General features: G+C 58.0%; 2 protein-coding genes across 2 annotated transcripts; both read right to left on the reverse strand.

The window, feature by feature from the left end:
- Positions 1 to 146: 146 nt before the first annotated feature.
- On the reverse strand, positions 147 to 13458 carry COCSUDRAFT_62495 (hypothetical protein; the record flags this gene model as incomplete). The annotated part of the gene is made up of 33 exons (XM_005648453.1): positions 147 to 259; positions 620 to 815; positions 1308 to 1452; positions 1695 to 1914; positions 2156 to 2405; positions 2637 to 2750; positions 2979 to 3095; positions 3372 to 3527; positions 3809 to 3991; positions 4230 to 4367; positions 4557 to 4667; positions 4884 to 5060; positions 5335 to 5460; positions 5736 to 5966; positions 6228 to 6401; positions 6658 to 6777; positions 6948 to 7046; positions 7167 to 7301; positions 7412 to 7513; positions 7766 to 8080; positions 8171 to 8360; positions 8479 to 8657; positions 8908 to 9071; positions 9381 to 9495; positions 9749 to 9880; positions 10200 to 10355; positions 10790 to 11014; positions 11197 to 11436; positions 11782 to 11931; positions 12191 to 12380; positions 12681 to 12814; positions 13162 to 13396; positions 13436 to 13458. 33 exons carry the CDS (start codon positions 13456 to 13458, stop codon positions 147 to 149), a joined length of 5355 nt encoding a protein of 1784 aa, XP_005648510.1.
- Positions 13459 to 13576: 118 nt separating this feature from the next.
- COCSUDRAFT_62496 (hypothetical protein) lies at positions 13577 to 14422 on the reverse strand (the record flags this gene model as incomplete). Its single annotated transcript, XM_005648454.1, has 3 exons — positions 13577 to 13846; positions 14149 to 14295; positions 14390 to 14422. 3 exons carry the CDS (start codon positions 14420 to 14422, stop codon positions 13577 to 13579), a joined length of 450 nt encoding a protein of 149 aa, XP_005648511.1.
- Positions 14423 to 15305: the final 883 nt, after the last annotated feature.

Raw genomic sequence — 15305 nt, forward strand, 5'->3', positions numbered from 1 at the left:
ATTTTTGGTGCAACATTAGTTGTGCAGAAATTCAACGTCAAGTGATGTCCAAAAAGTCATGGTCAGTGGTCCTGCTGGTGCAAAAGCGCGGGTGCATATCCATCTGGATGCTCACGTGAGGACCAAGACCAGGGTCAAGGGCAGGCTCATCGCATGCCATTTCTGAGCCGGGGCCCAGTGGATGGCGTTGTGAAGTCTGCCATGGATTGCCGTGCTTCTGTCATGAGCGGCTGTCGCGGTGGGTAGTCCTCGCTCGACTCTGCACACGGCCAAAGTCACCTTCAGTGCTTAAAATGAAGTTCCTTCACGCCATGCAACATGGGAGAAGTCTTCTGCTGCTCCCAGCCGGATATAAGTTTGCTGAACCGAGTTGGCATCAAAAGGTCACCTCAGCAAGAGAGCAAGGCCACCAATAGATAGATCAGAGACACAGACCAGCTGCAGACCCACTCACCCTTTCGGTCAGCAGTTATGGTCCTGCGGCAGAATACAATGATGCACCGCAAGTAACAGGGGCCTGAAACAAAACGTCGGTGGACTACCCTGAAGCTCGGCATTTATGTGCCTTTGCTATTCATTTCTTCTTTTGCTGAGGTGGAAGCCCCTCGATCAGTGTTACCTGAAGCGGCGCGGAACGGCACGGCGGATGCCGGGGTGGCTGCTGAGGTGGGCGTGCGGCCGCCGCGCTGCAGCGCCACGATCTTCTCGAGCTGGCGCGCGACGCGGCCCTCCCAGCGCGCCAGCTGCCGCTGGTGCTCATCCAGCAGCGCCCGCACCTCCGCAGCCGCCGACCGCCGCTCGCGCACGCCCGCCACCTGCCACAAGGTTTCTTTCTCGGGTGCATGTGCTTCGATACTTGGCACACTTCGTGACAGTCATTCTGCTGCCAATGACAATCAAATTCCTGCCATAAAAGTGCACCTGGCCTACCTAGGAAGGCAATTCTCTAAAGGGCGCCGCTTTGATGCTACCGGACGACCCAAAATTCTCTCTTTCTTTTAGCATCATTGCTGGTGACTTTCCTTTTCATGCGGGTCTAGCACTTTGATGAGTACGAAAAGCCTCTTTTGAACGGGGTTTGGAGGAGAGTTCTGAGCTTGCTGAATCGGCTCAGGTGTACATATATTTGTCAGAAAACACAATACACCAACAACAACAGGCCGAGGTGGGAAGAGCGGTGAATGGGCCCGATTCCCTCTCTCGAAGAAGCATGCGTTCAATTCTCGCCAGCGACACTCGGGGTTTAGTAATAAAATATTTTTTGTCTATCTTTTGCTTTCTTTCATGAAATTCAAAAAAGTGCTCACCTGCTCTACTAGGGCCCCCTCGCCGGCCTGCAGCTCTGCCAGCTGTGCCCGCAGCCGCGCAACGGACGCCTCGGCCCGTTTCACGCGCTCCGGCTCTGCCGCGTCCGCCTCGATCACTCGTAGGATGCCCTCGATGCGCGCAATCCTGCAGATTGCCAGGGGGGTGTGATAAGGGCACTTTATGAGTCATACATATTGAGAGTAAATGTCAAGGACATTCCCGCCTGCCAGCCACAGCTCAAAGAGGAGAGCCAGGGGTACCAACACACGTCCTGTGGGGCTTTCTACAAGCGCATCGTAGCCGTGAAGGGCCAGCTTTGTAACATTGATGTCACAATTTTACATTTAAAGGAGGCAATACAGAGCAGGCAAAGGTTGCGCAGCGACCTGTTTGAGCCCTTCTGGGTGGCTGCCTGCAGGGTGCCCAGCAGGCTGCTGAGCGCATGGTGCTGCGACTCGGCGGCCGATGCGCCGGCAAAGCCATCAAGGCCCCTGCCGCTTGGGGCATCGCCGCCGTCCTCTCTCAGCGTGGGCGTCATCTGTGCTGCGAGGCCCGGCGTCCAGAAGATCTGGTTTGGTGTTGCCGTGCTGCGCCTGTCGTACCTCCCTGTGCATGCCGATACCTCTCTGACAACTGCCAGCAGCCGTGGCATTGTGTGAAGTAAGTACCGCAAAATTTCCCAAAAAGGAGAATCACCATCATTCTCGTGTGCAAGCAGTCACACGGAGACCTTCCAGATGCCAAGACGTCTTTGAAGGCAAAGAAAGGTGCAAATAGGCACTTGTGCAAATAATTCGAGGCAACAAAATCTGAGCAATGCGCAAAGGAAAGGGTAGCCTGCTCGCACCGGTGCCGAGCGTGGGTGTCTGGGCGGCGAAGGGCGCGCGGCCGGGCCGCAGAACGGGCGACTCCAACAGCGGCGACGACGCCGGGATGGGCGGCGGCGGCTGCGGCGAAAAGGGCGAGGAGAGCTGTGGAGAGAACGCCGTCGGCTGGGGTTGCTGCGCCGACTCGGCCGCCGGCGACGTGCGGCGGCTGTCGTCGCCAATCATCGAGCCGAAGCCGTCATCGCTGTCCCGCACGCCATTTGCTGGGCTCTGCATCACCACACCTATGTGTGTCAGACAGGCCCAACAAGAGCTGGCATGTACCTTCTTCCCAGCACACTCTTCCATTTTCTCCACCAATCCATCAGATTGCTGACGCACGGGGTATCAAAGGATGGACTATTGCAGGATGCATGCACATGTCAGGGAAGGATCAAGAGACGCATGGGTCATTGCTGATGCATGCGGTCTTGTGATGGGACACGGGTCAAGGGTTGGCACCTTGATGGCGGACATGGTCTGGCGCATGAGGTGCAGCTGCTGGTTGTGAGCGCTGTCCCGGGCCCGCCGCGCCTCCGCCTCCAGCCGCTCCTGCTCCGTGCGCGCGTTCGCCAGCTGTGCACACACCGCACAGCAACGTCAACACCGCAGATGTCTTCTCCCTGAGACAGGGGCACGTGGCCAGGATAAAGGCAGATCACAAAATTCAGGTCCCGTCTGTCGTGCTGAGCTGGATGCGACGCAGGCATACCTCATCGACAGCATGCAGCAGCTGACAATGTCACACACGCATACTTGGGAAGGAGTTTTAGGTCAGTGAGGGAAAAGGGCAGAGTAGCGCACGATGCGGTTCGCCTGGGTTTCGGCGTCGGCGAGGAGGCTGGCCGCCCGCCGCTCTGTGGTGCCCACGTCGTCCTCCTGCATCCTCAGGCTCCGCTCCCTCTCCCCTACCGCCTCCTCCTGCGCACACAAACCGACCTTTCACTCAATGATATTCTTGAGCCAGGCAGCTCAGCTCACGCCCTTGGAGCGGCCACTTCCGCATTGCTTCCTTCCTAGGAAGGCCATCACCAGCGCGCTGAGAGGGCTCGATGATGTCACAAGATGGATTTTGGTGGTCAAGGCAGTTTGTTTTGCAGTGATTACTGGCAAGAGTCTCAAATGACCAGAAAATATCACTGCACACACATGAATATCTTTCAAGGCCATGGTGTTGGAAACAGTCTCCCTGCGGACCTGGCGGGAGAGGCGGGTCTCGCGTGAGCGAAGGGACGCCTCAATCTCGTCCTCGCGCTGCCGCAGCCGCGCCAGTCCCTCGGCCTCCGCGTCGGCCAGGCCGGCCTCCGCCGCTCGCACCGCCTTCTCTCGCGCCACCAGCTGATCGTATACCTCCTGCAGAGACATGCGTCTCTAATCACATGACGCCCCTACTGCCCTGACTACAACAGCCAATGACGCTACCCACTGCGATTTTGTCATCTTGCTCTCTGGCCCTCTTCCTTGTTGCGCAGACAATTATCTCAGCGGGGGGACCCTCCAGATCTCGCTGGTGGTATTCCCATTCTGAGATAAACTAGCTTACGGACAAAAAGGTAGCCAATCCCGTCTGATGACATGTATTGACAGGAAACAACAAGCAATAAGAAAGAAGCGGAAGAGAAAAGTTGTGTGACCTGCAGCTCGCGGGCTTCCAGCTTGCGGGCGCCGAGCTGCTTGTCGAGGCGCGCAAGCTGCGCGGCGGCTGCCTGCGCGGCGGTCTCACGCTGCGACACCTCCTCCAGCGCGGCCGCAACTTCTGCCTCCTTCTTGGCAGCCGCCACCTCGCGCTCCCTCACCTCCTCGGCCGCGCCCTCCACCTGCGCCGAGTGTATCCTAATCGATAAGCTTCACCCAAACCGTGCATGCCCTTCATCCCTTCCACAGTCAAAAGTCAAGATCTCTGGCAAGTCGATCATATATGTACACGATCCACATCAGGTGCAGGCATGTTGAACAAAGCATCTGATCTGCCTTGCAAGATGATTATTCTCACTGTCCTCCTGACAATAAGTCTCGAGCAAAGTCTGCTGTGCAGTAAATGGCTCAGGGCCGCACCTTGGCCCAGAGGTTGGCCTGCAGCTGCTCCAGTTCGCGCTGCTTCTCCTCCAGCGCCTTCTGCTGCGCCTTGACCTCGGCCGACTGCAGCGCCACCGCCGCCTCGCTGGCCGCCACCTCCTGCTCCTGCTCCCTTGCCTGCACCCAAGATATATCCACTGTTACTGCAAGCGCATTTGATCGTCCATGTCCGCAACCATTGGGCCAATGTGGGCGGTCAGGACCAGAATGATCGAGCTGAAGGCAAAAACAGCTCTGCTTGCAAAGGCTGTCCAAAACAAAGTCGCAAATAATATGGAAATAGAGGTATTGTATATTTGTTCCCACCTGCGCGCTCTGCTGCGCAATTTGCTCGCGGTGGGAGGCCAGTCGCTGGGCTTCCTGCTCCAGCGCAGCCTTCTGACGCTCCAGTCCAGCCTCCCTCTCCGCCTGAGCCTCCTGCAACACACCCCACATACCGTGTTTCTCTGCTCAATATGTAACCAACCTCGCCACTTTCCCTGGCAAAGCGGATGCCGGACATGTTCTTAAAGGTGTCTGAGCATCAAATCATTTTAGTGGCTTCATCACACGCAGTGCGTCCTCCTTTTCCGGATCCTAAGCACACTGCATTGCGACACATGAAATGCACACATGCGAGCCAGAAACACGCACCTCTTGGCGGCGCAGGTCGGCATCGCGAGCGGCGGCTGCCTTGCCGGCGGCGTCGGCTGCGCGGGCGGCGTCGCGGACGTCGCGTTCGAGGCCGCGCAGCTCCTCGCGCCGCCGCTCGAGCGCCGCCTTGGTCGCCTCCAGCCGCTCCTGCGCCGCCGCCACCGCCTCCGACCGCACCTGCGCGCCGAACGGCTCCATGTCAACACCACTATTCTCATTATTATTAGGCCTCAACATCGTCAATGTATTGTCTGAACCTGAGGATGATGTGTCTAAAAGACTTCATGACCATGCTCTTCGAGTTGATGTCCACTTTTCACCCAACCTGCGCAATATCAACCCATCGACGCCCGTATTGCGGGTCTGCGGACAAGAAATTAACCAAAGCAGAAGTCGACAGGCACACTCTCTCTTGTACAGAGTTGCGGTGGGTGTGGATTTGGGTGGGCACCTGGGCAGTGGCGACAGTGCTGGCGTGCTCGGCGGCGGTCTCGTGCCATTTGCGCTCGCGCTCTGTGAGCTGCGTGCGCAGATCCGCCAGCGCCCTCTCCTCCTCCGCCAACACCTTGGCCTTCGCCTGTCACAACAAGAGCACTATTATATTGTTGCCGTTGTGGGGCATTAAAGAACATGTCATTCTCTACAGGGCAGTAGGACAATGATGCCAAATGACTGTGCAGCTGGATCCTTTCCTAGATGGCTTAGGTGCCTCAGAACAAGACTTTAAAGCGAGGAGCTTGCATCATGTCCAGGGCTGCATGACATCCATGCCAGGCGGTTATAAAGCTGGATGCTTTGCTAGACCGTTCCACCATCACAAATATGGAAATAAAACTAGGATTGAGAGCGCACCTTGATGCGGGCTGCCTCGGTCCGGGCCTCTTCGAGGAGGGCGGCTGCTCCGCGGCGTTCCTGCTCGCCTTCCGACCAGCTGCGCTTGGCTTCCTGCAGCTTCCGCGCCTCCGTCTTCAGCCGCTCGGACCCTTCCTCCAGCGCCGACACCTTTGCAGCCGCCTCTGCCTGCTCCTCAGCCAGCTGCCCGCGCGCCTGTGCTAACTCCTGCTCTGCGCTGGCAATGCCCTCCTGCACAAGCAAATCGCCGCAATCACCCCTCAGTGTCTTCAATTTACCATGTCCTTGTGGGATGAGCACCAAAGCGCACCCACATTGTGCTCCAACCGGGCCCATAAAGATGCCTTCACAGTTTTGGATCTTCCCACAAAGCATGATGCTGGGCTTGGTGCTTATGTCCCAATTCAATGTGCAAGGTCAATGTGCAAGCAACAGGGATATCTTGCGATGAGAATGAAGGATGCATGGAGGGACTGCAGAAGATTGTCACACCTCCCGTTTCTGCATGGCCTGCTGCCGGGTGGCAAGTGCGGCGCGCTGCTCGGCGGTGGCCGCCTCCCGGTCGGCCAGCGCCGCCGCGCGCGCGTCTAGCGCGCCGGCCGCCGCCGCCGCCTTCCGCCAATGCGCGTCCGCCTCTTCTTGCGCCTGCCTCAGCTGCTCCTTTGCCTGCGCCCCCACACGTCCTTCCAGCTCAGCTCTCCAAGCCGGTGTACACACACATAAAAAAACCACTCAATCCCACTCAATTTCCACTTAATGGTGCAAAAGGACGTTGCATACTGCAATTATCAAGCACGTTCAAGGGACAGCTGCAATCCAAAAGCTCCAAAAGCCTGTGCACGAAGGGGGATCTTCCAGGTTTTATTGAATGCAGTGCAAGTGTGTGTACAGGTGTGAGTGGTAGCCAGGGATGGTTAGTCACCGTGGCATCGGCGTCGCGGGTGACGGCGTTGAGCCGTTCCTCTGCTGCCTTCTCAGCCTTGAGCAGCTGCTGGTGCCTGGAGTCCAGCTCAGCCAGCCTCGCCTGCGCCTCCTCCAGAGCCTGTGACAAAGGAGTGGGTTTCTTAAGTGTGCGTACGGGCTTGGAGAGCTGATTTGGAGGGACATGTTGGAATGCAGGCCAAGGAGTCAGCGCTACAACAGATGGTACAGTCATCACTGCTCTCTCAGTGATGAGCTGAGGCAGGCGGGGAGCATGCAAAGGGGACATACCTTTTGCTGGGCCATCTTCAGCTTGGACTCTGTGGTCTGCTCCAGCGCCGACAGCTCTGCCTCCTTGGCCTTCACCTTGCTTTCTCTCCTCTCAAGCTCCTGGGGACAGAAACGCAAAGCAACTCAGCTGATATCTGCCCAACTCGATGCATGCCTATCAGTGCGCATGCTTTGGTATTCAGCACCGCATTGTTGGACACAAATTTGTCCGAGGCACACCTGTGCTTGAGCGTCTGCCTGAGCATCAGCACGTCGTCTCTGCTCCTCAAAGGTGCGCATATTGCTCTTGAGCAAAGCCTCGCTGGCCTGGAAGTCTGCCAGCCGCTTCTCAAGAGCCTCTCTTTGAGCCTCATGCTGCAGAGACCACAGGGGATTGACTAGACATTCCGCGCAGCACTTGTCAGGGCAATGTGCAATCAAATAAACGGCAAAGTCGTTATCTGCAAGTGCAGGGATGTAGCCACCTTTTGTGCAGCCGCCTTCAGTTCGGCCCGCTGCTTTTCAGCCCCAGCCTGCTCAGCTTCCAGCTGTGTGCGCAGCTTTTCAAGAGTGTCCTTCTCCTGCGCCTGATGACACAGCATGCACAACCTGTCAAACTGCCTCCTGCTGCAGCTTTGCCACGGGCATATGGCATGCACTTGTACTAAATCAATCTCTGACAGGTCCCTGTTCTGATTCATCACGAATAATATGCCTCTCTTGACCACCAATTGCAGATTTCTCTCCTCCTAAAGAAGAGCCTTCTAAGAAGGAGGGCAGTGCTATGGCGATCGTGCAAGTCGACACATCAGGCAAGCGCACAAGAGCAGGGTTCACACCAGCACTCGGCCCTGGGCTTGCAGCTCCTCGGCGCGCCGGGCAAGCTCCGCATCGCGCTCGGCAGCGGCCGCAGCGGCAGCCCGGGCCCGGCCGCCGGCATCCTCGTCGGCGCGCGCGGCCGCCTCGGCCCGGACGGCCAGCTCGGCCTCCTTGCGCTGCAGCCATGCTCGGCCGCGCTCCTCTGACGCGCGCGCCTCTCTGATCTCCTCATCCGCGTGCGCCTGCTTTTCAGCCGCCGCTGCGGCTGCGTCTGCGGCCGCCGTCGCCGCCCGGGCCGCTGCCTCCTGAGCCGCCTCTGCCTTCCGCTGCTCGGCCTGGTGCAACAGTTGGGAAATCCTTTCCGAGCTCACAAAATTTGCCAACTGCTTGACAAAGCTTGCAGAATCTTGCATGTGTCTGGGCACCGTGTATGATATTTTAGTGCAGGTAGCAGCAGTGAGGGCAGAGTTGCTTGCCTGCAGCGAGAGCTTGTCTGCGGCTAGGAGAGCCTCCTGCTCCGCAAGCTTCTCACTGCGCTGCGCCAGCGCATCCAGCTGAGCATCCAGTTTGCCTTCTCGGAGTTCCAGCGCCTTCGTAGCCACCGCCCTCTCCTCCCTGGTCGCAACAGTCCTTTTGAAACAAGGAGTCCAAACGTTTCTCCACACATCAATCTACAATGTTCTCATGCATCACAACATGGTATATGCGAAGCAACGGACAGCAGGGGGCTCACTTGAACACAGCCAGCTGTCTGCTGAGCGATTCCTGTTTGGTGGCGAGCTCCTGCTGCTGCCGGTCGGCATCGGCAGTCGCCTGGCTAAGCAGCGCCTGTGCGCGCGCCTCCGCTGCCGATGTGGCGCGCTCACGCTCGGCCATCGCCGCCTCATCTGCCTCCAGCCGCTCCTCAGCTGCCTGATCACATGCAATTCTCCCAACTTCAAGGTGATCTTATTATGACACGCAAAGCTCGGCCCTCATGTAATGATTTGTCAAGGTAGTCTACATCAACAACAATCCAAGAGTCATGAGGGCCAGGAGCACAGTGACGGATACTGCCATCCCCCTGTACCAAACCGGAGAGAGTCGGGCCCCAACAGGAGCTTGTGGCAGCAGCCCAGATCTGCTACGGGGGTAAAGAAACAAGGGTGAAACATAAATTGACCTTGATGGCGGTCTGCAGGCGTTCCTGCTCCTGCTTGAGCGCGGCCTGCGCGGCCCCCAGCTGCGCGCGCTCCCGCTCCAGCTGCGATGCGCGCTCGGCCAGCCGGGCCTCGTACGCGGCCTGCGCCGATTCTCGCCCGCCGAGGTCCGCCAGCTTCCGCGTAGCTGCAAAGACAACCTTTTCTCAGTCGACACAGTCAGGGCCGCAATCTATGCCCACCCCAGATCCCCAATCGCATATCTGGTGCGTTGCAATTCCTTCAGCAATTGCGATTCGAAACTGGCATGGCCTCCAGTGTGTGCTGTGTGCTATGACCAATTCCTGAATGTTGACATCTGGTGCACATCGAGCGCGATTTCTATCATGAAAAGTTGATGAGGAGTTCTCATAGCATGCGTGCCGTTCCTGCTGCCGGAGAGATTGGGTACAAGAGCCAGCAAGGGAGTGGATTCTGTAGGGGCATGCAAGACTACCTGTATCAAGCTCTTCGCGAGCGGTCTTCTGCCGGGCGGCCTCCTGCTGCAGCTCGGCCGCCCTCTCATCCAGCGCCCTGTTGCGCTCCTCAATACCTTGGAGCGCCTCTTCAACCTGCGCCAGCATCCCTCTCTCTTGGTACTGGAACCGGCCTGTGAGGGGCTTTTGGGATACTATGATGAGAACGGCACGTGTATTGGATCATTATTGCTGTCTCATTTACTGTACCGATGGCCATGGGCGGCCTTCACTCCAAGAGGAAGGAGCCCACGCAAGCATCGGCTGCGTGCAAACGCTTGGTGGAATTCACAGTGAGACAAAAGATTGGCATTATGAATGAAGGTAAGGCATAAGGAGCGCCGATCACCAGCGCAGATCGTGCTTCGAGCTGCTCCCGCTCAGTGCTCAGCCGCTGCTCCTCGGCGGAGTGCTGTGCTTCAGCCGCCTCACTGGCCGCCAGCGCTTCGGCCGCCACTCTCTCGAGATCAGCCTCACGCTCCTGCAAGTGAAATTTGCACTCAGTGTGTTGCCATCCACCATCCTTCTCTCTTGGCATGACGATGTCACAAGGGACAATGTGAAATTTAGAGCTCAAGAGCACCAGTCACAGCAACTGCCAAGCAGGCAACCATGCCCTCCATCTCATTGTTAGCCTGACAGCACGCAAAACACACAAGGCAGAGCGAGCACCAAAAAGGAAGAAAGGGCGGCGTGCAATGTAAATACCAGCGAGTGGTCCAGCCGTCCATGTGCCCTGCAGTAGTGAAATGAGCAATGGGTGATAAAGGAAGGGCTGGGGCGCTGTGGCATGCACGCACATTGAGGTGGCGTTCGCCCATGTCCATTTCAGCTTCGCGCTCGGCCAGGGCACGCTGTGACTGGTGCAGGGCGCGCTCAGCCTCCTGCAACTGCCTCACCCGCTCCCTCAGGTCCGCCTGCTGCTCTGCCACCTGCGACGCCGCCCTGCTGGCCGCCTGAAGCATGCACAATCACACGTGCCCGTCGGGAGCTGTGCCTCAGGGCTAGACATGCATGCAAACCCCCGTCAGGAGCTGGCCTTGATCAACATTGCCCCATGGTCAAACATGCATGCAAACCGGTGCACCCAGCATTGTATTCACTTGTCAAGAGTTCTCTATAGCCGGTGCTGCTCCTGGTGTACACATACATGCATTCAGTCCGGTGCAGCCAGCATCACACGCCTTTCTCAAGAGCCGGCTAGGACCGGTGCTGCCCCCGGTGTATACATGCATGCAAACCGACGCCATTGTCTCAGAACACAGCAGGAATGTGCCTTGCAGCTCCGCTGCTCTTCCTTGCCTGACAGAACTCCACAATGTCAAGCGGTGCTGGTTGCTCGCTACAGCATATGAAGGAGTGATCTGCACCACTTATGATGTCATCGGACCTGTGATTGGGCTTCAACGTTGGCCACGGTGCGGCTGCGGGCCTCAAGTGCGGCGCGCTCGGCTACCAGCTCATCCTTTTGGGCTGCCAGCTGTGCAGCCTCAGACGCTGTGGCCTGCTGCTGCTCCGCCAGCTGGGCGCGCTGTGCCGCCAGCTCAGCAGCATCTGTCTGCAGCGTTGCCTCCGCCGCCTCCACCTCCTTCAACAGCTCGGTGTGATGCGCGACCTGCAGAGATACACCTCCGTTGAATTAAGGTTGTCATCAGGCAAAACATCTTTCCATTACGAGCATCTTCCATTCCTGGAACCACTGATGATTTCTTGTGCATTCTAAGCACAGATGAAAGAGAATTTTGTAAGTGTCCTGATTAGCCACTGTCTTAAGAGTGGTAACTAAGCGGCATGCACCTGCTCAGCCTGGAGCTGAAGGGAACGCCGCTGGGAGGCCTGCCGCGCGGCCTCGCACTCGAGAGCGACCGCCCACTGCTGCAGCGCCGTCTCGCGCTCGGCCACCACCGCGCGCCGCGCCGCCAGCGCATGATGTCCCTCCTCGGGGGACCCCGACCATTCCGGGGGGTCCAGCGCGCTTCCGGCGGCATTGTCCGGGCCCCAAATGCCCGCCGTGCGCTCTGCCACCGCTGCATCCTCCTGTGATTTGCAGCAGCCGGGGCAGGTTTGAAGCAGCCGGGACAGAGTTGTTAAGAGTGCAGCAAGGTCACGTAGAATGTGACTATCGCTGTTCTGGGCCCTGAATCACACGTCTATTGAAAAGCGGCAGGACAAGACTTTTAATAAATACTGCTCAATATCCATTCCAGCAGGGTCACATAGCAGTCAAAAGGATGCTGCAGTGACTGCCCTTCCACCCGTGTGGCCATGGCGCAGCAATGGCCGCAGGCAGTAAGAGGGTGAGATGCACAATTCTTGGCCATTAATTACGCCATAATTTGATGAAAAGTGGACACAGGGAGCGGGGAAATAGGCGGGTCAGACTTGGAGCTGTAATGCGGCGTCTTCGGAGAGCAGGCGGCCTGCGTGCGTGCGGAGGACCCTCCACGCGTCCGCGAGCTTTGCTTCGCGCACGCTCAATGCCGCCTCGAGACGAGCCAGCGCTGCGCGCGCGCCGGCTGCCGCCTCCGCCGCCTAACAGACAATAAAAAGATCCTTTCATATCTGCACTTGAACTTAGCGGCCGCGTCATCCTGTCTCGAGCTTTGGTCCTCGTCCTGCTCTCTTTGGTCTCTGGTTCTGCGTATTTTGTTGTGACAGGAAAAGACGAAGCCCCTGGTCTATTCACCAGAGATCATGCCATGAGAGTGTATTGTTTCCTGCGATGATGCGTGCAGGCAGGCCTGGTGCATGCTGGTTTGAAAGGCACACGGTGCAGAGCGCTGTCTCGTACCCGATTGGCGTTCTTTGCGTCCTGTTCGGCGGAGTCGGCTGCGGCCTTGACGGCTGCGGCCTCAGTGCGAATCTGCTCCTCGGCTGCAGCAGCTGCGGACAGGCGCGCATCGGCCTCCCTCTCCTTTGCCAGGCTGGCAGCGTCGCGGTCTCGAGCCGCCTCCACCTTCTCTGCTGCCTCCCCAATGAGCCTGCACATCCCAAACCATATCACATGCTTGTAGTATACCATGCAGAAATGCAATCTTACTAGTCTATTTCCTGGTAGACATCGGGCCATTAGGCAGCTGTAAAAGTGACTGAGTGCCCTGACCAAGCCAGGCCTGTCTTTGCCTCCCTGCCTTTGTCACTAGACGCTTTCATGTCTTGCAGGTCAAGCTGGCACCTCAGTAAGGGTCCACTGGATTGCAAATGTGCATTAAATTTAGTCCTCAAAAAGCAGTCCCCATCTATTTGTGCAAGGACAAGATGGTCTGCAGGATGGGTCGCACTTGGCTGCACGGTGGTGGGCCTCAGCTGCCTCTGCTTCGGCAGCGGCAAAGCGCGCCTCTTTGGCGGCCGCCCTCTGCTCCCGGCCCTCGATCTCCTCCCTCAGAAGTTCCGTTTCTCTGCGAGCCCTCCGCACCTGCGCACACAGATTGATTGTATTGTTTCACAACTGCTTGACACTCACCTACTGCGAGCAGCACTGGCATGAAGGGATGCAACAGTTTTGCTAGCATCCAAGGTGGTCCCTGTCAAGACCAGACTCTCGGGGATTGCAGAAAGGCATTGCTCACCTGCTTCACATCGACTGGGCCACTTTATGCATCATTCGGGATTGAACCATGTCATATCACAGAGCATGCTACAATATTCCCGAGGTGGAGAAATTGGCCTGCAGTGATGATCATATAATATAAGCTCCGACTCAATGCTTGACAGCACAAAGCAACAACCAGCTTTTGAGGGCATTTTTCCAGGACGTCACACCTCGGACTCAGCAGCTTCCAGGTCCTCACTGCGCTGCGCGAGGCCATGCTTGAGCGCGTCCAGCTGGCCCTGCAGGTCGGCCTGCGCCTGCGCGCGCCCGGCAGCCGCCGCCTCGGCCGCCTCCACGTGCGCTGCGCGCCCCGCCAGGTCGGCCGAGCGCTCCTCCGCCGCCCGGCCGGCCTCGGCCGCCGCTCTCTCTCGCGCCGCCAACGCCGCCTCGCGCTCGCGCACCGCCCTCTGTAATGAGCAAAAAGTTGTCCCTTAGATGGGTGACAGTGCTGCCCTTGCAGGCAACATGCTTGTGGCCACTTGTTGTGCCCTCGCAGCTTTGATGCCCTTCCCGAATTTAGGCCCTCGACGGCCCACGAGTACAATAAGAATGCATATCTCCACGTCAGAACGGGTTCAAATTGCTCTAATGTGTCCGTTCAGAGATAAAGCTTTCTGGGTGTCGAATCGTGCGATGCTTCCAAATCTGCAATTTTAGTGGCTGCTGAGAGGAGTGGGGCCGCGCCTCCATGTTCTTCTTCAGGTCTTCGAGGTCGGCGCGCTTGGCGTCGAGCTGCGCCTGCCAGTCGGCCAGTGCGCGCTCGCGCTCCCCTATCTGCCGTAGCGCCTCCGCCTTGAACCGCTTCTTCCACTCCTCCAGCTGCTCCTCGTGCGCCGCCAGCTCCTTCGCGCGCTCCTGCCACACAATTCACATGAACGCACTGAGGACGCTTCTTATTGAGCTTTGTTGACATCACGAGCTCCTCACTGGCAGAAATGCGCTCTTTCGGCACAAAATTTGCATGTACACCATGAGGAAGCTTCTTGTTGGGCTGTGATCACATCAGGAGCTGCTCATCAATAGACATTGAATGTTTTCGTGCGGCACACAGGATGACTAACCAGTGCATCCAGGAAAAGTGTAAGGCTCTGTGAATCATATACAGGACAGTACCGTTGTGCATACTTCACTAAGGACTAGACTCATCTCCTGCGCACCTTTTGGGCGGCGCGTTCGGCATCGACGGCTTTCTGGGCGCGCCTGAGGATGGCCGCGTCGTTCTCCAGCTGCGCGCGAAGCTCCGCCGAGCGCCTGTCCCGATCCGCCACCTCCGCATTGTTCTCCCTCTGCCGCACCTCCTCCGCCTGCGTGCCAAGGATACACTCTGTGCTTACTCTCCTGATAAATTCAGAATAGAATGCAATTATACAGTAATGACAGAATTGGGCGCCGCCAAACCGGGTTGCTAGAGGGCCTCTCGTGGGACCTCATTTTGGTATCTGAAGCTGGTTGCAAGGCACACTTTGGGAAAAAGCGCCAGAAAATGCACAACTGCAGCCATGCAGATTTATTAGTATAACTAGATGGGCTTGCATGCCTCGAGGGCGGCTTGGCGCTGGTTGAGCTGTTCCTCGTCGTGTGAGGTGGCGGCCTCCCACTGCGCCACGCGCTCCTGATGCCGCGCCATCACCCGGTCAACCTCCGTCCGCAACGCAGCCGCCTCCGCCGCAGCCGCCTCCTTCGCCGCCTGTCAACAGAATAAGTCAAATACTTTTCAACACCCATTGCGCCCTGCATACGTCATAGGGAAATATGGTGGTCCAGCAGACTGGGCGCAAGTGCGAGTGGATCAGAACATCACAGGGGTGTGTCACCCTTCCCTTCCATGTCTGTTGCACGTCCGGCAGGTGCCCTGTTCTGCAGGACATCCATGTGCAAGCGTGGCAGCCCCTGCTTCCCATCCCATACCAAAAGGGCAAAAGAACTCGCGTTCAGAAGGACGCGAAAAGCTTTAAGACACACAAAACAGCGCAGGAGCGTGCCTCCATGCTGGCGAGGAGGGCGGCTCGGTCGGCGTCAATGCTGCGGCGCTCCTGGTCCCAGTCCTCCAATGCGCGCTCGCGCTCCTTGGCCAGGCGGTCCAAGTCAGCAGCCGCCGCGTCGTACTGCTGTTTCACGCCAGCGACCTCCGCCGCGCTCGCTGCTGCCGCCGCCTCCGCCTGTGCCTTGGCCTCCTTTGCCCCCTGCCGCACATCGCACTCAGATGTTTATTGTGATGCATTGTATAACCACATGGACCTCTAGCGCACGTGACCTGTAACCTTGCGTCTGTAGAAAATTGAGGGGAGAAGGCCCTTCAGGAACAGGCGCAGTA

This window comes from Coccomyxa subellipsoidea (genome assembly GCF_000258705.1).
Source record: "Coccomyxa subellipsoidea C-169, whole genome shotgun sequence".
Classification (NCBI taxonomy): Eukaryota; Viridiplantae; Chlorophyta; class Trebouxiophyceae; family Coccomyxaceae; genus Coccomyxa; species Coccomyxa subellipsoidea.